The sequence below is a fragment of the Desmodus rotundus genome, chromosome 5 (assembly GCF_022682495.2).
Source record: "Desmodus rotundus isolate HL8 chromosome 5, HLdesRot8A.1, whole genome shotgun sequence".
Taxonomy (NCBI): domain Eukaryota; kingdom Metazoa; phylum Chordata; class Mammalia; order Chiroptera; family Phyllostomidae; genus Desmodus; species Desmodus rotundus.
The window spans coordinates 133,990,303-134,014,724 of record NC_071391.1 but is presented as its reverse complement, the minus strand read 5'-3'; the positions used below and the strand labels follow the sequence as shown (position 1 = coordinate 134,014,724).

The 24,422-nt window shown below is 35.3% G+C and overlaps 1 protein-coding gene across 1 annotated transcript in view; it reads left to right on the top strand.

Annotated features, from left to right (window-relative positions):
- Window positions 1-24,422, top strand: part of FANCL (FA complementation group L) — a 60,254-nt gene that overhangs the window by 7,503 nt on the left and 28,329 nt on the right. Inside the window, exons 2-6 of the mRNA XM_024552770.4 lie at window positions 3,083-3,141; window positions 4,767-4,827; window positions 7,225-7,281; window positions 10,920-11,020; window positions 18,248-18,344. Coding sequence (XP_024408538.1) covers window positions 3,083-3,141; window positions 4,767-4,827; window positions 7,225-7,281; window positions 10,920-11,020; window positions 18,248-18,344 — 375 coding nt within the window. The remainder of the gene's footprint in view (window positions 1-3,082; window positions 3,142-4,766; window positions 4,828-7,224; window positions 7,282-10,919; window positions 11,021-18,247; window positions 18,345-24,422) is intronic.

The window sequence follows — 24,422 nt, the reverse complement described above, 5'->3', positions numbered from 1 at the left end:
GCCATAGGGCTGGCTACTTACAGATTTATTCTCATCTGTTTCCCTTTCAAGGACCACTGTCTTACAATGCCTGTTGTTTGATGTCTGAAAATCATTGTTTCATACATATTTTTAATCCTCACCCAAGGATATGTTTATTGATTTTTTTTTTATAGAGAGGAAGGAAAAGAGAGACAGAGAGAGAGAGCGACACTGATGTGAGAGAGAAACGTCAGTTGGTTGCCTTTTCTGTATGGGCCCCTATTTGGGATCAAACCCACAGCATAGGCATGTGCCCTGACCAGGGATCAAACCCACAACCTTTTTGGTGTACTGGATGATGTTTCAAACAACCGAGCCACCTGGCCAGGGCTCTTACATGTTTTTACTTCATGTGGGAGGGTAAATCCCCCACCCCCTCTCTTTAATCATGGCAAGAAACAGAAGTTCCCTTTAAGTTTCTTAAAAATTCTATTCCATTGTTGCTTAAAAAAATCTTGCTTTGAGAAGTCTGATGTCAAACTTATTCTGTTTCCCATATAAGTTTTTTTGATATTTTTGTTAGAAGCCATGGACTTTCTGTCTTATTTTTAAAGTGTGTCTTTTAAGATAAATCTCAGAGTGGGTCATTATGACCCAGTTTTCTCATGTGTCCAGTTATTTTTGTCAGTATGTGTATTTCCAGAAAGTATACTTGGATTATAATTTTAAATATTCTTTTGTACTATTTTATTTTCCTTTTAAAGTTCTCCAATTATTTGTAGATTCAATTTTCTTTGCTTATTTTCCATTTCAGTTGTTTTTCTCTGATGGTCTTTAATGTTTTACCTCATTTTGTAATTTTCTTGCCTTTGCCTCTTCTGAAATTTTTATTTTACTCTATTCTTTCTTAAACACCAATTAATTTATTCTTCAATTTTAATATTTTGTGTTTCTCTTCATTTATTTTTTTACAATTTCTGCTCTTGATTTTTGAATTTCTGAGTCTTGGTGTAAACACTCACTACAAAAATACATAATTCAGCATTGTAATTTGCTTATGCCTACAGTTTTTGTTTACATGGCAAACTGCCATCACTGAAATGTTTGGATTATCTTATTCTGTGTTCGTCTCAGAGTAGCGTGGCATTGATGGAAACACTATCTTTAAGTTTGAGAAATACTTGACTGTTTGCGATAGTTTATAAAATTCTTAGTTCAAGAATACCCGCTTCTCTCAGTTTATTTAATGGACGATGTTTTTGGTAACACCAAGGAAGAAGTTGAGTGTTTTTATTTTATTATATAAGATCCTATGTTCGCCATTCTTATTTATTTTTTGTCCTAACACCCAGTTTCCAAAGGATGTCTCTTCCTGCCTTTTTACCATCTTCTATTCCTACATTTCTTTTCTAAGACAAGCTTCTTGACTTTTCTGTTCGTATTTAGTCTCCTCCCAGTGTTCTACCAGATTCTGATGTGTCAGACTCTTTATTAGTATTTTTGCACTTGGTCCAGTCCCCTCTTCTCTCTTCCATGCATTTGTTTCTGAGCCCCCTAGTTGTATAAAAGGACTCACTGTGGGAGCTGCAGAGTGGAAACCACTGGAAAGTAGTCCATTTATATTTTTCTACACGGAATTTGAAATTGATTGTGTTCTCTGTCTTCTGATTTTGCTGGAGACGTGAGGTTTTTGTGGGGTTTTTTTGTTGTTGTTCTACTACTGATCTATATAATTGGGGGGAGGATGTGTGGATAGATTCACCTCTAAGCAAATGTCAGTACTTTTGTTTCTTCAAAGCCTGGAAAATCTGCTGCTTGAGAGCAATTAACTAAAAAAGCTAATTTGGATATTTTCTTTAATCAGAGAAGTATGATGGCATGTGACATGGCATTTGACCTTTTAAAGTGGCTGGATTTTGCAAATAAGGGACTTAGGAATTGTATTCTTTCAGATAACAGATCAGTAGAGAAGTTTTACTATTTTTCATGTAGATTTTGAATTCCAGATTGTTCTTACACCTATGAGTGGGATGTCTATAAAGTTAGGTTAAAGTTGCTACATAATACCTTTTAGTGCTTTAATAAAATAGTGAATTATTGTTACTTGACCTTTTGAAAAGGTCAGTAGTACATTTTGTTTCATTTTTTTAAAGGACATTTAAATGTAATGAAAGTCAGAACTGTAATATTACCATGAAAGTAAAGGTTATGGGGTACATTTAATTGTGTTCCTCTGTTTTTGAAACTGCTTTGAGGGAGGCTGTGCTAAAATTCTCGTGGTAATTGTTTTTTGAGAGTTTTATTACTCTTTTTCATTTTATACTGTTGGAGTAAAAGATTATAATTGTTTGTCTTTTTCCGCTTACTTTCGCTCAGATTTCATGTGTATTAACCTATTTAAGGTACAAAGTTGAAGCTGCTTACTCATTCACTTTCTGAAGAAAGTAAAACTGAATATATTTCTCAGAGAACAGTCCTTAAAGACTCTTGAGTAAATTTTGGTATATTCAAATGTATAGCTATAAATGTTTAAATTAAAAGAAGTAATATAATATGTTAGCAATTTTATTTGTTAAAGGTCTGCAAGTGTGGGAGAATTAAATACATTCTGATTTATGGGCATATTTCTCTGATGTTTGTATATTTAGACTATTTAACTAAATATATTTTCATTTTATAATGTATAGAAAATTGAAAATATGAAGCCCAAAATGTATTGCATATTCTTATTTTACATTATGATTTTTTCTTCTGTATTCAAAGTGATTTAAAGGAGTTTTGTTCTTAATAAATTTATTTTCTAAGGAATAACATTAAAAAAATTTTATGCCTACATTAACAAATGCTTATATATCTTATGTTTATGGGAGTGACTTTCTCTGTGAAAAGTCCTATCTTAGTGTTTTGATTTCCTAATAATTACAAAGTTTCAGACAGCTATTTTCCCTCAAATGCAATATTTTGTTGCTTATAGTTTTAACAGGTATAAACATTTGGATAAAGTTGATACCTTTCAGAAAATAAAGGAAACAGTGCCTTTTCTATGTGATTCTAAAATTAAGTGAAACTCATGACATTAAGTGAAAGATGAAAATGTGAATGTTTTCAATATTTTCCACAGGGAAGAGATTTCCACATTAAAATATTGTTGCCTGAAGATCTGCAGTTGAAGAATGCAAGGTGATAAGGTGTTCCCTTGTATGCACGCATCTTTGTGGGACGGGCAGTCGGTGAATCTGCTACGCACTGATTTTAGTCCTTAAAGTTTGTCCTAAATGCTCGTCAGTTATTTCCACTTTTCCCAAGTCAGTGTTGTGCATTTGTGAAAGATTTCTCCTGGTGCTGAAGGGCTTTTCATGGTGACACATTAATTCTTTATTTTTTTCCATTAAAGTGGTAACAGCAATTGTGTTAAGTTTCACTAACAGGTAATGAACAGAAGTATAAAGGGAGACTAGGTAAGAATTAGAAGACTGTGTTTCCAGTTGTTGACTGATGTTTATTCTGTGTATATTCAGTCTGTTGCCAGAACTATATTATCAGATCAGTCCAGGTATAAATTAGGTATCAATGTGGGCTGGTGGAGAGCCTGTCAAGGAATGTCAAGAGATGAGACTGGAAATGTAGGTAGTGCCCCAAATCTCATTTCTGCTCCTAAATATCCATAGGGGTGCAGGGGAGGAAGAATCCAGAAACACTTACCAGTAGAATTAATAGGATTTTATGACATTAGAAGTGGGAAATAAGAGGGAAAGAGGAATGGAAATGCTTTTCAAGTTTCTGGCTTAGATCACTAAGGTAGAGAAGAGGTCACTAATGGAAAAATAGAAGGGAAATTGTTTTAAGACATATTAGGTGTGAAATATCAAGAGGAACTATTTAGTAGGTAGTACTGCATTGGTGTGAAACTCCAGTGTGAGACCTGGAATGGAGATGTTTGTGGAAGTCACAGTGGACAAGGGCATTGGGACTGTGAGTATGGAAAGACTTCCCAATGCCTGCATGTGAGGGGTGAAAAGAGAAAGCCAGTGGTAGGCTCTTGAGGGCATACTAAAGGACTGGTGAATAAAGAGGACCTTGCAAGGAGACTAAGGATTGACCAGCAAAGCAGAAAATCTGAAGCCAAGCAGAGACTTAAGGAAGGAATGGTTAATAGTACTGAGTGTTGCAAAGGGATCATGTTAGATATGATTAGGTTTTATGTAGATAAAAGCCCAGGTGTGTTGGGTTTTAACCTGCATAAACTACTTTGAAAAGTAGTGTTGGGAAGACTCAGAGAGGCATCCTTCTTCTAGGTTAGTTAAGTCACTTCCCTAGAAGGGTTTCTTACCCAGCAATGTTGAGAGCACTGCTGGAGTGAGCCAGCAGATAGATGAACACGAATTTATCACTAACACAATTAAAAGTCTGTATTCTTTTAGTTACATTCCTCTGGAATTTGAAAATTGTATTGCTACATAAACTTTTTCAAATACAAGTTCTATTTATTGTGATCTAAACTGTTGGTTTTATCTAACCTACCTTGGATCAGAATCTAGTTCAGTAGAAAACTTTGCTATGTTAAAACTTAAAAAAAGGGGTACTTTTTGTGTATCTTTTTATTGGTTGCAGTTATTTATATTTTGAAATAAAATTAGTACTGACAGTTTGAAGGCTTTCAACTCTGTACGTGGTACAACTTTTATTAACTTGCCAGAACTATGTTTATGTCATTCTTTTCTGTGCTCATGACTGTGTTACCAAACATGTACGTTTTTTCCTTTTCTGAACACTGAACACATTATTTTATTCCATTAAAATTTTAGATTACTATGTAGTTGGCAGCTGAGGACAATACTTAATGGATACCATCAAATAGTACTACAGGTAAGTCCTTCAAAAGGTTTTAAGCAAGGATAAGAAATCACTGAGTTTAATCTTTTTTAAAGACCTACTTTGCAGAATGTTGTAACAAACTGTTTAATAGTTGCTAACTTTTGTAAGTTTCATCTCTATGAAATATTTTAAGGATCCATACATTATATGAAATGTTTTGTCTCAGAATCCTTAGCACATCTCCAGGCAGCATTTGTGTTGAAACTATTTTCCATCCTTGAGATTTTAGGGCCTTCAAATGCGTTCACCCCTACCCATATCCATCACTTTTTGAGTGATCTTTCTGCTAAGACTGAATAGTGGTGGGATGAAAAAATGCCTGAACTCATTTAGGAGTTGTAGGGTATCTGTGGCAAAAATGAGACTGTAGTTCTAGGTTAGGAACAGAAAAGGTTAGTGAAAATCACTTAGGTTCACATGTGTACGTAAGAGGAGTAGTAAGGGCAACATCGATGAGATACAGGCAGGGTTAATTTCATTATTCTTTTAAAAATTATTTTATAACTAGAAGTTTGACCTTTTGCCCACCCCCTGAACCCCATTTAGTTATTCTAAATGTTTAGGTTTCTCTAACCAAAAATTTGATTAAAGGTTAGAGAAACTTAAAAACAAAATCACTATTACTACAGCAACCAAAAATAATGAAATGACTCTTGCGGAAAAATAAATTAAGTAGAACTGCATTTCATTTGTGTGTTTTTCCCTCCAATATTCTCTCAACCTAAAAGGCAGGTTATTATCTATGATAACTGACAACGACAGAAACTCTCACATAAAGCATTACTAACTAAACCACAAAGAAGTAATAGGAGATAAACTATTTGATTTGTAGAATATGGGCTGTCATTGTCAGCAGTATAATTGCAGCAGTTTTTTAAGGGGATGTTTAAATTATTTCTTTCTGTTTTCTATCCACTGCTCCCTCCTAATCCCGCATGACTATTTATATTATATATTAAAGTTTAATAAATGAATCTATTGAGATATTTAAATAACCTGAAAAACTTAATGATGACTGAGTATAATAATTTCTGTTTTACTTCACCAATTAATTTGCCAAGAGGTTTCTAGAAGAAGTTCCAATTACTACATAATCTCCTCCTTATCTAGTTGGTCATGTAGAACCCAGTATTAGTTGAGTCTTTGTTTTATTTCAAAATCCAGGTGAATATTACTGTTCTTTCCTTGTATCATTTTTAACTGGTAAGCATGAATCAGGGAGATCAGCAGTCTTTCTCAGTGAAGGGCCACATAGTAAACTCTTCAGGCTTTTTGGACCTGAGATCTCTTGCAGGTGCTCAGCTCTGCCCTGTAGCTCCAAAGCAGCCAGGACAAGAGTTAAAGGATTGGCCTGGTTGCATTTTAGTACAAATTCATTTACACGAGTATGCATTGGCTGGATTTAGCCTCTGGACTGTAGTTTGCAGACCCCGGATATAATTTATTTCTCATCTCTACAAAACAAAGGGGTGAAGAATATTGTGTAGAAGAAGGAAAAGTCAAAGATTTGTTCTACAAACACGTACCCACTCAAAGCTATGTTAATATGTGAATCATATGCTCATACATTGCTGAAATATCTTAGATTATTATTTTTGTATCTAAAAACAGTGAACAAATCACATACTGATTTTGTGCAGAACTGTGTGGCTGGATCACACAAAATGTAACAAAAATACAATATTTTGATTTCAGGCAAAGAAATGATAGAGTTTTATCTCAAGAAAATAATTTTAAATTAGAATTTGCTTTCTTTTATTATGTGATTATTTTAAGAATGATTTCTAAGAAATGGAACCATGAGTCTTAAATATTCATTCCACTTTGGAAGGGTTTTTTTTTTTTTTTTTTTTTTGGCCATTTTGTTATATTTGTTTTACCTTATTAAAAGACAGACTTTTTGAATTAATATGGGTTAATTGTGAAAGGACTAAAGTTGTAGGTGGTCTTTAAGGTCAACGAAAAAAATAGATGGTATTAATAATTATTAATTAGTTGCTCTAGCTAGTTTTTTAATTGCATAGATTTTCCTGATTTTTATATACTATGCTATTATTTGCACTTTCTTCACTCCCATATGACTTAAAAAAAACAATAATAATATCATTTGCTAAATTTGCTGAACTCGACAGTAATCAGTGCTGAAGGAGAGGAGTGTGTGACATTTTTACTCAGTTGAGCTTATCGCACCAGGTAGATTTTAGGACTTTAATTACTCTTTCAAAATGGAATTGGTAGAAATAGTGAGGATGATGACCAGTACTCTAATTCTGATACTTCTATGGAGTAGATCTAATTTTCTTCATGGACCTGTATTTTATTTCAGTTAAAGTGCATGGGATATTCATTGTACAAGTGACATTAATTGAAAATGTTATTTTGATCTAGAGAATGAAGCACTCTCCTGATCTAATGAGCTTTATGATGGAGTTGAAGATGGTTTTGGTATGTGCTTTCTAACACTGCTACCATATTCTCTAGGCCTTGATTGCTTTTGTAATTCCTGTAAAAACTAACATAAGAATTTGAAACTCAACTTCCAGACAGTTAATGTTTAATTTTACTATGTGCATAAATGTGGATGGTACTCTTCTTGAACTGTGTGAGGAACAGAACTCTTTGTAAGAACCAATTTCATCTTATCATAAACTGGGTATACTAGAAACTATTCATGGGCAGATGGCGAAGAAATAAAATGTAGTCCTGGTCTGTTGGAGAATTTAACATCTTCAGAAAGATTAGGTAGTTACACCTAAAGATATAATACAGTGTGTAAATAGTTTTGTATAAAGCTGCAGATTTTTGAAAAACTTCTTAGGCTTCATTACATACATATTAGTACAGTTACTTATAGTAATTGATTATTCAGTTAGTCAATTATGCATAAAATATTTATTCTATAAACATTGTATTTTTTAAAAACTTTTTGTTATGTAAGTTTTCAACAAAAACAAAAGGGAGGAGATTATAGTGAATAGCCATGGGGCCATGACTTACCTTCAACTTTTACCAGTAAGGAACTGGAGTATTTTTTTTAAATCTTTACCCCGGGATATTTTTTGATTACTGATTTTAGAGTAGAGGAAGTGGGGAGAGAGAAGGGAGACACATTGATGTGAGAAACATCAGTCAGTTGTCTCCTGCACGCACCCTGACTGGGGATCGAACCCACAACCTAGGTATGTGCCCTGTTCGGAATTGAACCTGCAACCTTCTGATATATGAGACCATTATGCTACAACTAATTAAGCCACTTAGTCAGGGTGGGACTGGAGTATTTTTAAAGAAAAACATGGACATTGAGTCCAGTCCTCCATAAATATGTCATTGTATATCTTTAATAGCTAAGTGTTTTTTTGTCTCTCTTTAAATATGCTATTCTAACTCCAACAAAGTTAGGGATAATTCTTTATAGCTGCTGTGTTTGTATTAGTATGAAGACAAGGTCCACACTTTATATTTGGTTGCTATATATCTTAAGTCTCTTAAGTTATAACAGCACCTCCTCTCCCCCCCACTTTTTTAAATGCCATCTACTTGTTGAATAAACCAGATTATGTGTCATGTAAAATTTCCCACATTTTGGATTTGGTTTATTAGATAGTCATGGTGTCTTTTAACATATTCTACCTTTTTTAATAACCTGGGAGTTAGATCTAAAGGTCTCCAAAGTTGGGTTTTTTGTTCTGCTAACAGTACTTTGTTCTGCTCTGCACTTCATATATTGCACCAGGAAGTACATGGTGTCTGATAGTTCCTCTTTTAGTACAGTCAGGGTTATCAACAGGTTTAGATACATCCAGTATAAGGCTTTCCATCAGCCTGTCACCTAATGGTATTTGCATCCAATGATGGTCATTGCCTACATCCACTATTTCATTAGAGGTTACAAATGGTGATTTTAAAAATTGCATCATTCACGTTTATTAGCTGAAAATCTTCTATAGAGAACTTCCCCTTATCTGTTATTTGGTAAATTTGAGGTGTAGCTCATACTGGAGAGATAGGGTAAGTGTCTATTTCTCTTTCTTTCTTTTTTTTTTTTAAATCAATTTGTAGAATAATAAGTTCATGCTTAGAAACTGTCAAAGGGAACAAATGATTTTTTTAGTATCATTATGAACTCCAGCATTTTTATATATTTGATTAACTTTAATTCATTGCAATTATTATTTTTGATTGTATACTTTTTGGTCAGTGTAAGCCTCTTCATGTTGGCTCCTGAGTTTTCTTTTCTTTTCTTTCTTTCTTTCTTTTTTTTTTTTTTTTTTTTTGATGCAGCCAAGTTTTGCTTTCTGCCACCTGTTGTTCCAGGTTCATTCACTCATCCTATCCCAGAACTGTAATCAGTTATTTCTCCAAAGAACCATGGTTTCTTTGTAGAAAATGGTATTTGGATGCCACAGTGTGGAAACTAATGTGCTCATTCAGTAACTTCTAGGCCTAAGTGGACGAGGCTAGGAAAAGATACTTTTCAGAAAGAGCAAATATGAGTTCACAGTGATATTTCCTATTCAGATTTAGCATTTTAGTGTTTTTAGTTATTTGATTTTTCTTGCTTGTATCTTTTTTATCTTACTGTGAAAAGTCTTTGTTTCTAATATTAACGTAATTATTATTTTTGGTCTATTGGTCATTTGATTTTGAAGGAACATTAATTCAAACCTAAAAATATTGAGTTAATCTCTAGGTCACAATATTCTATTTAGTACATTTGTTATTGCATTTATGAATAAAATAAAATACCATTTATTAGCTTTCTAAAGAAACTATGGACAGAGTTGGTGATATTATTACACATATATGACAGTATACCTAAACATGGAAGAATTATCAGTTTATTTGTTTTTGTGTGTTATCAATAATAGGGTTCCTATAATATAATCACCAATAAAAGTATTGATACCCAAATGAAATTAATAGTTTCTGAATGTGTTCAGGAAATTTTGTGAATCTCCCATGGAGTTTCCTAATAACAACTGGGCATATAGTAGGAGTTCAGTATATATTTAATAAGTGAAGTTACCCACATTTTTAAAAACTATCTGAGGTGTGGGTTCTTTTATTCCTGTTTTAGAGCTGAGTCACTGAGCACCGAAGGCCTCAAAACTAGGAAATGTTCAAGTTAGGATTTAAGATCTTTGTTTGTAAAGCTTGTGTTCTCTGTACTATGCACCTTTGCCGCCTCCTTCACGAAGAATGTTTTTCTTCTCAACCTTTGCCTTTTTTCCTCTTACAGTTTTAGAATGGGAGTAAATTGTCTCACCTAAGGTAGAAGGAAGAGTTTACAAATATCATAAACTTAGGATTGAACTACTTTTTTTCCTCTTTCTTTTTTAAAGAGAGAGAGAGAGAAACATCGATTGCTTGCCTCTCATATGTCCCCCACTGGGGGCCCAGCCCCCAACCCAGGCATGTGCCCTGACTGGGAATTGAACGGCACCCTTTCAGTTCATAGGCCCACACTCAGTCCTCTGGGCTACACCAGCCAGGGCTAAGCTATTTTTTAAGTTATTATCTAAGTTTCTTTTTACTTTCAGTATTTGTGGATAGCAGTAATTAATATTTCTGAATAAAAATAGAAATTTCAGGGGAAATACTGTAATAGCTGTTATATGTATAAGTATGTGGTGATGAAGGGTTTTTGTTTAGAAGTTTGTGATTCATAATGAACTACAAATATATCAGACTAAGCAATGTGCTTAGAGTTCAGGCTTTTCTTTAAAGGTACATGTTCTTTCAGTCAACATGTCCACAGGAGTAGTAAGTAGTAAAGCCTTGGGGATGAGTATTTTTTAAAAACTTTTTCCATCTTTGATAGGTATCATAGTCTAGGAGAATATTAAAATCTTAAGGTTGAAGATATAATATTTGACATTTTTATATGATCTTCAGTGCAATCCTTTAACTTTTTCACGTCTCTTTTTTTATGAGAAGTGGAATGATTCAGTTGCATTTCCGTAAAAATAATGGCCACTTTAGTTAGCCACAAAGAAGATTATGAAATTGTGTTGTGTAATCAGGTACTAACAATTCATTGTCTATCATTCCACAGCTGATTCAGGTTTTTTTCTTTTAAACAGGAAGTTGCCTTAAAGAATAAACAAGAGATACATGCATTACCTCCTCCTCCTCAATTCTACGCAAGCCTTATTGAAGAGATAGGAATTCTTGGTTGGGATAAGTATGTCTGTTTTAAAATATGTTTTAGAAATGTCTTGTCTTTATACAGTCAATTTAATATATTTGCAGTTTTAGCCACTCTTTTTATACCTGTTTTTAGTCTGTTTCATTGTAATTAGAGTGTCATCTTTATTGTGGTTGTGAATTACAGGGATATTATAAAAAATTGACCTACTAGGTAAAATACTAAATTTGGAAAAAGTAGTATCTGAATGTATACAGTAAAATATTACCATATTTTCACTGAACATAGCATATTTTTAAAACTTTAGTTTTATTTTGTTTTATTTGACTGTTGTTCTATTACAATTGTCCCAATTTCTCCCCTGTTGCTCTTCACTGCCCCACCCTGCCCCCATTCCCACAGTCAATCCCTACCCTATTGTCCATGTCCATGGGTCATTTATACATATTCCCTGTCTAGATCCTTCCCCTTCTCTCTCCCCTTCTCCCCCTCCCCCCGCCTCTGATCACTGTCAGTCTGTTCCTTGTTTCCATGTCTGGTTCTGTTTTGCTCATTTGTTTGTTTTGTTCATTAGATTCCTGTTATAGGTGAGATCATATGGTATTTGTCTTTTACCACCTGGCTTTTTTCACTTAGCATAATACTCTTCAGTTCCATCCATACTGTTGCAAAATAGTCTTTCTGCTGCATAGTATTCCATTGTGTATATACACACACACAATTATTTTTTGAGGGTTTTTCATTCCTTCCTTTCTATCTGTCCATCTAGAATCATTTTCCTCCTGCCTAAAGAATCATCATTAATATTTTTTAATTGAGATATAATTGATGTATAGCATTATATTAGTTTCAAGTGTACAACATAATGATTCAATACATGCATATATTACAAAGTGACCCCCACAGTAAGTCTAGTTAACATTCATCCCCACACATGGTTACACATTTTTTCTTGTGATGAGAACTTTTAAGATTTACTGTCTTGGCAAATGTCAAATATGCAATATAGTGTTATTAACTGTTGTCACCATGCTGTACATTACATTCCCATTACTGATTTTATAACTAGAAGTACCTGTTGACCTGTTTCACAATGCTCCATCTACCTCTTGTTTGCTTTGCTTTTGTGGGTGGTCCTCCAAGGGTTCCCATTGAGAGTTTGGGGATATTCACTGGGGCTTTTTCTCACTAGTGGGTTCTAAATTCTAATTCTGAGATTTTTAAATAGTCTCCCTTTCTTCATTGGCTTTCTGCTTGGCTTTTTATCCTCTTATCCATCACAGTGTATGGATTTATCAAAACTTTTGATGGAAAATTGTCAAATTATTAGGCCCAAATCTCTGGTCCTACCTTTCCACCAGATTTCTCTATCTCAAAAGATTGCCAAAAATGCTGCTAGGTTTTTTGTTGTTGTTGCCACTTAAGAGTAGTTCTTGGTGCCCTTTGCCCAGATCCTTATTCTCTTGCTTGTGTTCATAGTTGGTAAGTAGGCAAAAGGAAAAATAGCTGGAAAGTTTTGGCATATTTCTCCTGTTTCCCCTTCTTCAGGACTGGGGCCCTTCAGGTCCTGGTTGCCTTAGTAATTATTTGATACCTTCAAACTTACTTTTTCTTTTCCTTTTCATCGGGTTACTCTAGTTGTTCTCAGTGGAAGTGCTGGTCTGTAGCGAGCTACTCCATCTTAGGTGGACATGGACGTTACCAATAATTTTAAATGCACTGTTGTGGTGATATTGAGGACTGGTTATATTAATTTATGAGATTAGGTTTTATATGATAAGGCACCATTCCCAAATACAAATTGAGATGGATGGAACCTTTAAATAAAATGTGGCGTACCAGTGGAAGGAAGAAGACAGAGAAGACAAGGAATGAATTCAGACACACTAATAGCAGTTCTGCTGAAGTTATGGTGATATTGAGGACTGGCTTAAAAGTGAAGCCCTTAGTTTTTAAAATAGTTAGGGATGTAGGAAGGGTTTGGAAAGGGAAGAGGAAATGTTTTAGTTTTATTTCTGTTATATTGATAATAGAGAGTGTGAGGCAGTTTTCTAAGTGGATGTATCATATTTGGAGTTTTCTAGCACTTAATTAATGTTATGATTTAATTATAACCAGTAATAACTTTTGTTATATAACACAAAAGACCATAGATGTTAATAAGTATGGTCTTCATTCTAAATTACTTTTATAAGTACTGTTTTTTTCCTCACACGTATGTTCAAATCACTAAATAACTGCAAATTATCTAATAGTGAAAAAATTGTGTTTTTATAAATTGGTAATGTGTTGATAGTATCAAATTTAAACAGATTTTGCATTCAGTTGTTTAAAACATACATGTGAAGCAATGAATAAAAACCAACCTGACAATAGCTTCTCCATGTTCATTTAATACATAGAGCATTGGCCACATATATGGAAGTATAAAACTTTTATATTCCTTATAAAAATGTAAAAACTTACATGAAAAGGATCAGTGTGAGAGTTTCAAAAAGGTGAGGTTCTTTTTGTTTACAGATAATTAGGAAGGTTCTTAGAGGAGGTAGGTTTTGGGATAAGTTTGGAAGGAATATAGAAAGCCTTAGAAGTGAGGGATTGGTGGAGGCAAGGCTGTAATGTGGAAATGTACAATTCATTTCTGGACCTGGGAGTAAATCAGTTGCTCATATAAGAGGATTAATATCAGGGCCAGAGGAAGGGTAGACTGATAAACTAAGGACTCTTTATATGCAGGTGATGGGACTCCTTGAGTATTTTGGGGGAAGGACTTGATATGATTAAAAAGATGATTAGGAAGATTAATCTAGTCATGGAAGCCAGGAGAGGCTGGTGAACAGAAGAGACAAGAAGTAAAGGCACCAATAAGAGAGATTGTTTTTTGAAGGCTAGGTTTGAAGTAATGCTTAAACTTGAGAGTAGTGGTAAAAATGGATACTTTGATGCTTTCTTAAACCATGAAAATCTTTAGTCTGTTTTTTGATGTTATTACTCTACAAATATATCTAGATATTTAAAGAAAAGAAAAAATATATAACAGGCTGTTGGTCAAAATAGGTACAGTATTTCAAGAGGTAAAGCACATTGCTGCTGCTGCTCTGTATTGATAACAGCATCAGCTATTAACAAGAACAACAAAAACCTCCCTGAAGCTAAAGTAGTTATATCCTTTTTAAGTGTTTATAAAACTTAACTGTCACATTTAGTGCCATTTTAGTTATTGCAAGCAGATTTATAAAGACATGCAGCAAATAATAAAGTGCCAAAAGTATATTTTAATTTCTTTAGATTTTATGTTTTTATATTTTTAGCCAATTTAAATATGCCTAGCTGAGTAATAATACCAAAACTCCTTCTAGATGTAAATTTGAAAATGATTTCCTAACTTTAAAATAATTTGAGCTTTCCAGTGATGAAAGTTTTCTAAATATATTATTTAAATGAATTATTTTTATTTAACTGAGTAAAAATTATTTATCCTATATTGTTTAAATGAAGATGCCCACCTTAACAATAAAGCAGAACATTTGAAATAGACTTTTTAAAGACTGATTTTTATATTACTTGTTAGAGCCTCTCACTGTTTTTTCCCCTTTAATATCTCTTTTATAGACCAAACACTAAATTATTCTTTTCTATTGTGAATAGATACAAATATGTTTTTTAAATTAGAGTATAGGCTAAACTGCTATTAAAAAAGAGAACCTCAAGTCCTGAATGTTTCAAACAAGATAGAATTTTATTCCTCCCTCATTAACAGTGTAGAGGGAGGCAGATGGTCAAGAGTGAGTACAGGTGGCTGTGTTCCACAAGGTCATCCAAGAGCTCAGGTTTCTTTGATTTGTTTCTTAACTGTCTGTCTACTGCATTGGTTGGTATAGTAGCTATTAGCCACATGTGGCTATTGGCATTTATATTTAAACTAAAGTAAAATTGCAGTGTCTATACTAGCTGTATTTTACATCCTCCATAGCTGCATGTAGCTAGTGGCTACTGTTTCGGAGAGTGCACATGTAGAATACCTCCATTACTGCAGAAAGTGCTAGTGGTCAGAGCTGCACTAAGAGAGTGATTCTTGTCTGCATGGTGTTTGCTGGCTCATACTGGCCTGTCTCAGATCTAGTCAAAAGGAAGGGAGAGAGAGTGAGAAGGGCAGTGGAGAAAAGAAGGCACAGTTTTGTTAATAAATGATCCAAAAGATGCACATATCAATCACTTTTGTTTGCAGTCCATTGGCCAAAATTTAGTAATATGCTGGTGCCCAGGGGTAGCTAGGAAGGTTTGCTAGCAGGATGGAAGTGTACCCTGCTAAAACTTGGTGTAGTTGAAGGTGCTAGGGAGGCAGGGATTCTATTACCAAAAAGAAGAAGGTAAGGATAAATACTAGATCATATGTAACAGTCTAGGTCACACATTCTCAAGCTATTAATAATCATAATAAGATTTCTCCCTGTCCCCAAAACAAAGTAGACAGAAATCAAGATGGGTAAAATGTGTAATTTTAAATGACCAGGCTGAGATTAACCTGAAATTATAAATGGCTTTTATGGTTTTAGTTGACTCCTTAAAAGTTTAACACATTTTTTTTTTTTTTTTTTTTTTTTTAGCATTTTGACTTCAGGGACATGTTTTGGGCATGACATTGTCTCTAATGTGTTGTCTCCATGCTTTAAACTTTGTGGAACGGTGATCATCTTGTTTGTGTCATTGGAAAAAAAGACTAGAAGTTTTGCTTATTTCTGTCTAATTTTATAGACGTTCAATAGTGATTTGAACATTTGGATGAGGAGCAGCAATGTGAAGTATGAAAAGTACTAGTTGATAATTTTGTTGTTTCTTTCCCCCCCACACACCCTTCTTGTGCTCTCTTTGTATATACGCATCATGATTATAACCTATTTAAGGCTTACAAAGAAGAGCAGCAGCCTTTTCCCACATTTCTTATATCCAGTATTAGTCTTTGAACAAACACTCTGAAATATTTGTGCTTACAACTTTCATATTTTTAAATAATATGCCTAATTTAATATTGATTGATATATCAGTTTTAGGAATTACATACTGATTACTATAACTAGAAAGGATTAAGTTCTTATACTGCTATCTTTCTCCTTTCTTCATTGTTCTTTTATTCTTCTGTTATGGTTAATATTTCTTAAACTTTTTTCATGTCCATTCAATTAATGACATGTATGTTTACTCTCAAATTAGCAATTATGAATTTTAGTGTTCCTAGTCTTTCCTCCTCATCTCTTTACCCTTTCTACCTCTCAATTTTTGGCATCTCTTCCTTTTAAAGTGAACTGGTCAAATATATTTACATTAGTTCCTGTAGCTATAATCTTTTAGCTTTGGCTATTGCTGGATTTTTAAAATTGTGGTTACTAAGCAGTTTGATTTTTTTATGACTATATAACTATTTTTCATTGGAAAGTTTATGGTAGAACAGTTACAATTTTTAACACAGCTTCATTGTTTGTAATTTGGTTTAAAATTTCCTCTTCTCTTTTTGCTTTTTTATATATTTTTTAAATATTCCCTTAATTTCTTCCCATGTATGTCATACCCTCTATCCTATAGACTTTCTTTCTTTTTTTTTTTCTTTTTTTGCAAGCTCTCTCACTTTTGGAACCCTTTTTTCCTGTCTTCTAATGTGTTTTGTCGGCCAGTGTTCTGTAAACTACTTTTTATTTTTACAGAATTTGTTGAAAATTTCCTTTAGTTGATGCTATTTCCTTCTTGTTCTTTTTGTAACTGTAGGTTTATTTATACTTTTTAAATTTTTTTAGTGAGTAAATAGAAGCACATGCGTATGCTTATATCAGCCTCTCAAACCTGAAGTGTTGATCTTTTCAAGAGTTAGATGCCCATATATCTGACCTTTAGAATTGTATTGCTAAAACGTGTGATAAAGTCTTATGTTCTAAATTTTGGGGGTGAGGGGAATTTGAGATGCTTACACATATAGCCAAAGAAATTAATAAACATTTGTATATAAAGCCTTTGATATTTTTAGTGTAAATAAAGGTTTTCTAGAATAATTTTATTTTTGTTTTCTAAGACCCTAGACTTTTTACAGATTATGATAAACATTCTGTTAATAAAGATTTTCTTATCTTTTAGTCTGTTGTTGAAGATAGGTACTTTTTTAAGATTTAGATCTATTTTTCATTACAAAATGTTTCATGGCGTTATTGCCCAATATATATATATATGTATATATGTATATTTTCTTTGAAATTGACCCACTTTTACCATTATATCTGGCCAGTGACTAAACAGCATGTAGTGATGTTAAAAAAATGTTTCTTGGGTTAGGAGGCTAATGTTAGTTCTGAACTCTGATGCGTCTTACCATCAGTGTGAGTGATAAGGTGTGCAGTACTTCTAGGCTACTTTTTATCTTTACAAGAGAATAGTATTGTAAAAATGTCAAAAAAATATCCACATGCCCAGTTCACTAGTAAATGTACTACTAAATTTGAACATTTTTGGCAGTAGCTTATGCTACTCAAGGGACCATAGTTTTACAGAATGATATATTTCAAAGGGTATTGGTTTCCATTATAGAAAAATTCATGCATTTAGAGCAACTTAAAGCCAAAACAACTGTGCTTGTGCTATATGTTTAAAATATTAGTCATCTGGAATACATGCCCAGGTTAAGTGTCAGAAGCTATATATCGCACAAAAAGAAAATTTATTGTTAGGAGACCAGGCTGTACCCGTGCTTATACAGCATTTTCCTTGGAGGATCAATTTGAGTATATGAAGTAATATCAGCCAGATTTTTATAAGTTACATTATTGATAATAAAGGAAAAGTTCATCGAGGAGAAAACAAATAAAGGAAGCATAAAAGTCTCATACTGTATGAAACTACAGAAATGGATCAGAGAGTTTGACAGGAAGTTTAATGTGTACATAAGTAGAGGCTGACAGGAACATGCTGTGTGTGCCAAAGGTTCCAGTGATGGAAAACCGAAACATAGTGCTCACTGACCACAGCATGAGCCTTGACACACATTGTAAATAATCCAGAGATCTATGACTGCATTAAGCACTAGGCTGGTGTATTAACGGCAGTAAATCTATATAGCGGCATAAAGGGCTGGCATGCAGAAATCCCTCTGATTAATATTTGTAATGGATTAATAGGAATATAGCAAATATTTTTATTTTGAATCCTACTATCCTTCACCACCCCCCCGCCCAGTCCTGCTCTCCCCAGTGTGATCATTTTTTATTCTCTTCTACTCACCAGACTTGTATCTGCGGATTCTTGCTTCAGTACCATCAAGTTAAAAGCTGATGATGCTTCTGGTAGAGAGCATCTAATCACTCTCAAGTTGAAGGCAAAGGTATGTGCTTCGTTAAACTGTTATTGTGGTCAGGAAATACTTTGTGAAATGACCTTTATGAATGTTTTCAATGTAAAGAAATGCTAGCTGCTTTTAAAAATACACATAATGGTAGTTTAAACATTTTATTTTGAAAAGCCTCAAAGAAAATTCACCAGGTTTCCAAAAGCCTAAATATAATTTCATGTCACTATTTTAGTTCAAATTTGATCAAAATATAGACTTCATAAAAAAGAAATATTGCAGTAAGATCCAGCAGCCTCAAAGTACCAAAATGTTATTTTTGTAATATCCAATATAAAAAGAGTTGGGAGTTTCCACTATCCCAAGTAAAGTTTTACTGAAGGTCTTTTGTCTTCAACTCTTACTATGAATTAATTACCTTTGTAGTTGTTATTTCTGACCCACTCCCAACCCTCAAACACAGACACACACACATACCTTTTATAATTTGTTTGTTTTGACTGAACTTTTTTTCCTTCTATAATTTTAAAAATTTGCCAAGGTTATGCCTGTACATATAGGGCCCTATATTATAGGCTGGTGATCTATAACTACTCTTTAATTTACTAGCACAAAACATAGCTGCTTCATCTTTATTTTTTAGTTCCAGATTGTGAATTTTGAGAAATGAGTAGAATAAGCAAGTTCAGCATATTAATCATGTATTTAGTAATCACTAGGGAAACATTAGAATTTGAGAAAACCAGGACATCTTTTTTTTTTTTTTTTTTAAATTCCCAGGAGTCATCAATCAACTCTATTTCAGAAGATTGTAGTGATGAAAAGATCAATTGTGTTTGTCCTTTTAAAAAATGTGCCTGGCATTTAAGCTTTCTGGGAGGCCCCTGGACTGCGAACGGGGAACGCGGGATAAGCAGCACCGGCGCTCACCTGAGGTCCGGTTGCGCGCGGTAGCGCGCGTGCAGATTAGCGAACGGGGCCCGTACATGAAACCCCGGAGGGGCGCCCACACCTGAAACCTCCGAGATCTTTTGGAGCAGAGACTAGCTGCTCCACCCACAGACCCAAAACCTCGGAACCGAGGACCGCGTGATTCGGTCCCAGGGCGGCCCCGCCCACCCGAGAATCTCAAGCCCCGGACAGCTGGATCGGGCCCCCAAGCGTAGAGCCTCTGGCTCGGCGGCGGGCTGCGCGCTCACCAAGCGTAGGGCCGGCTGGATGCGCACTTCCCAAGCACAAAGGGGCTGGCGAGAGACGTAACACCAAGGCGGCTGAACCAGCAGTTTGCGGCGCGCCAGCCTCCCTAGCCTGGGCGGCTCGATCGGTCGGCCGGCTGCGCGCTCAGAGCCCAAATAACGTCACAAACCCGAAGCCGCTGGATTCCCCTGCTGCGCGCGCAGGCGTCCGGAGCCAAAGCGGCTGGAGCGGCCACTCGAGAGTCCCAAGAACAAAGCTGCTGGATTGGCTGATCAACGGCCTGATTGCCTGCCAGGGACCACACCTACAAAACAGTGAAGAGTGTGACCCAGGAAGGAAGAAAAGTGAAACCAATCCTTCCAACCACCGCCTCCCGTTGCACAGACAGGACAACAGCAGAAATAACCTGAACGGTTTAAAGCCAACAGAAGATTTTTTTTTTTTTTTTTCCCTTTTCCTTTCCCCCTGAACTCCTTCTTCCTCTCTCTCTCTTTTTTTTCTTTCATTCCTTCTTCCTCCCATCCTTTACCATTTTTATGTCTTCTTCCTCCCTTCTTTTATCTATTTCTATGTTTTAATTTTTGTTAAAATTCCTTCTTATCTTGCCTCCGATCTTTCTTTAATCCTTCTTCCCTCCTTCCTCCCTTTCCTCCTTTCCTATTTCCTTTTTCCCTCCTTCCCATCTTTGGTTTTTTTTTTTTTTTGTTTGTTTGTTTGTTTGTTTTTTCCTTTTCTTTCTCCCCCCCTTTCTATTTTTCCCACAGGTGCGACAACAAAACCTGGAGTGCTGAAAAGACTAGAGTTAGACCGTGTTAAACACATAAACGTCAGCTCAAGACCAGTGAGCACAGGAGAGTAAGGAGACAGCACCACCGAATCCCATTGGCATTCTACCATAGAAGTTCATATCATAAACCCAGGGATTCAGAACAAAGCAATTTAAGAAGCAGAGGCCAACAAGAAGAGCCTCACAAACAATGGGAAGACAAAGAAACAATTCCCAAATGAAAGGAAAGGAGGAAGTCTCAGAAAGAATACTAACCGAAAAAGAGGCAAGTCAACTATCAGATACTGAGTTCAAAGCAATGGTCATCAGGAAGCTCACTGAGCTCTCTGAGCTCAAAGAGAACTACCAGAAACTACAAGGAAACTACAATGAACTCACTGCAAACTATATCAACATGAAAAAGGAAATAGAAAATATCAACAAGAGCCAAGAGGAAATGAAGAATACAATTTCTGAATTGAAGAACACAGTAGAAGGAATTAAAAGCAGACTTGATGAAGCAGAGGATCGGATCAGCGAGCTGGAGGATAAAGTAGAAAAAAACACCCAGAAGGAACAAGAAAAGGAAAAGAGGCTCAGAAAGAATGAAGAGGCAATAAGGGAAATGCAGGACAACATGAAACGTAACAACATCCGTATAATAGGAATACCAGAAGGAGAAGAAGAAGAGCAAGGGATAGAAAACCTGTTTGAAAAAGTAATGATGGAAAATTTCCCTAATCTGAGGAGAGAAAAAGTCACCCAAATCCAGGAATCACAGAGAGTCCCAAACAAGAGGAACCCAAAGAGACCCACTGCAAGACACATCATAATTAAAATGGCAAATTTCCAAGACAAAGAGAGGATCTTAAAGGCAGCAAGGGAGAAAAAGGAAGTAACATACAAGGGAGCCCCAATAAGGTTAGCAACTGACTTCTCAATGGAAACGCTCCAAGCCAGAAGAGAATGGCAAAAAATATTCCAAGTAATGAGAACCAGAGGCCTCCAACCAAGACTACTTTACCCAGCAAGGCTCTCAATCAAGATAGAAGACCAAATAAAGAGCTTCCCAGACAAAAGAAGTCTAAAAGAATACAGCTCCACCAAACCAGCTCTGCAAGAGATGCTAAAGGGACTGCTTTAAGGAAAGGAAGGAAAAGAGAAAGACAGAGGAACACAGGTAGGAAATAATGGCAATGAATAACTACCTATCGATAATAACCTTAAATGTAAATGGATTAAATGCTCCAATCAAAAGACATAGAACAGCTGAATGGATAAGAAAACATGACCCACACATATGCTGCCTACAAGAAACCCATCTCAGGACAAAAGACTCACACAGACTGAAAGTGAAGGGCTGGAAACAAATTTTCCAAGCAAACGGACAGGAAAAAAAAGCAGGGGTAGCAATACTCATATCAGACAAAATAGACTTCCAAAGAAGGGCCATAAAGAGAGACCCAGAAGGTCACTTCATAATACTCAAAGGAAGAATCCACCAAGAAGACATAAACATTATAAATATATATGCACCCAACATAGGAGCACCCAAATACATAAAGAAAATCTTGGAGGATTTCAAGAAAGATATTGACAGCAACACAATTATAGTAGGGGATTTTAACACCCCACTATCAAAAATGGACAGGTCTTCCAAACAAAAGATTAACAAAGATATTGTGTCACTTAACAATACCCTAGAGGAAATGGACTTAACTGATATATACAGAGCTTTTCATCCCAAAGAAGCAAAATACACATTCTTTTCAAGTGTCCATGGATCTTTTTCAAAGATAGACCACATGATAGGACACAAAGCAACCCTCAACAAATTCAAGAAAATTGAAATCATATCAAGCATCTTCTCTGACCACAAGGGTCTGAAACTAGAAACCAACCCCAAGGGTAAAAACCCAAAACACTCAAAATCATGGAGACTGAATAGCATGCTATTAAACAATGAATGGGTCAAGAACGAGATTAGGGAAGAAATCAAAAACTTCCTGGAAACAAATGAAAACGAACTCACAACAACCCAAAACCTATGGGACACAGCTAAGGCAGTCCTGAGAGGGAAGTTCATAGCAATACAGGCCTACCTTAAGAAGTTAGAAACAGTTCACACAAACAACCTAACCCTACGCCTACAAGAACTGGAGGAACAACAACAAAGACAGCCCAGAGCAAGCAGAAGGAAGGAAATAACCAAGATCAGAGCAGAACTAAATGACATAGAGACGAAAAGCACAATTGTAAGGATCAATGAATCCAGAAGCTGGTTCTTTGAAAAGATAAACAAAATCGACAAGCCTTTAAGTAGGCTTATCAAGAAGAAAAGAGAGAGGATCCAAATAAACAGAATTAGAAATGAAAGTGGAGAGATTACAACTGATACCACAGAAATACAAAGGATCGTAAGAAATTACTATGAAGACCTATATGCTAAGAAATTTGAAAACCTAGATGAAATGGACACATTTCTAGAAAAATATAATCTTCCAAAACTGACTGAAGAAGAAGCAGAAAACCTGAACAGACCAATATCAGCAAAGGAAATTGAAGCAGTCATCAAGAAACTCCCATCACACAAAAGCCCTGGACCAGATGGTTTCACAGGAGATTTCTACAAAGCATTTAAGGAAGAACTAACCCCTATCCTTCACAGACTATTCGAAAAAATCCAAACTGATGGAAGACTCCCAAACTCTTTTTATGAAGCCAACATCATCCTAATCCCAAAACCAGATAAAGACACAACGAAGAAAGAAAACTTCAGGCCAATATCGCTGATGAACATAGACGCTAAAATTCTCAACAAAATATTAGCAAACCGCATCCAGCAATATATTAAAAAGATCATCCACCATGACCAAGTGGAATTCATCCCAGGGATGCAAGGATGGTACAATATTCGCAAATCAATAAACATAATACATCACATCAACAACAGCAAAGACAAAAATCACATGATCATATCAATAGATGCGGAAAAAGCATTCGATAAGATACAGCACCCATTTCTGATAAAAACACTCAGCCAAGTGGGAATAAAGGGAGCAGTCCTCAACATAATTAAGGCCATATATGAGAGACCTACAGCCAGCATCACATTCAATGGACAAAAACTTAGAGCTTTCCCACTAAGATCAGGAACAAGACAAGGATGCCCTCTCTCACCACTCCTATTCAACATAGTATTGGAAGTCCTAGCCACAGCAATCAGACAAGAAAAAGCAATAAAAGGCATCCAAATTGGAAAGGAGGAAATGAAACTGTCACTGTTTGCAGACGACATGATAGTGTACATGGAAAACCCTATAGACTCCACTCAAAAACTACTCGACCTAATAAATGAATTTGGCAAAATAGCTGGATACAGAGTCAATACCCAGAAATCAAAGGCATTCCTGTACACCAACAACGAAACTGCAGAAACACAAATCAGGAAAAAAATCCCATTCGATATAGCAACAAGAAAAATAAAGTACCTAGGAATAAACCTAACCAAGGAGGTAAAAGACCTGTACTCAGAAAACTACACAACACTGAAGAAAGAAATTAAGGAAGATACAAACAAATGGAAGCATGTACCATGTTCATGGATTGGAAGAATTAACATCATCAAAATGGCCATACTACCCAAAGCAATTTATAGATTCAATGCAATCCCTATTAGAGTACCCATGACATATTTCACAGATATAGAACAAACATTACAGAAATTCATATGGAACCATAAACGACCTCGAATAGCAGCAGCAATTTTGAGAAAGAAGGACAAAGCAGGAGGTATCACAATACCTGATATCAAACTGTATTACAAGGCAACGGTAATCAAAACAGCCTGGTACTGGCATAAAAACAGGCTCATAGACCAATGGAACAGAATAGAGAGCCCAGAAATAAACTCAAATCTATACGATCAATTAATATTTGACAAAGGAGGCAGGAGCATAAAATGGAGCAAAAACAGTCTCTTCAACAGATGGTGTTGGGAGATCTGGACAGCTACGTGCAAAAAAATGAAACTCGATCACCAACTTACGCCATACACGAAAATAAACTCAAGATGGATAAAAGACTTAAATATAAGCCGTAACACCATAAAAGTCCTTGAAGAAAACATTGGCAGGAAAATCTCAGACATT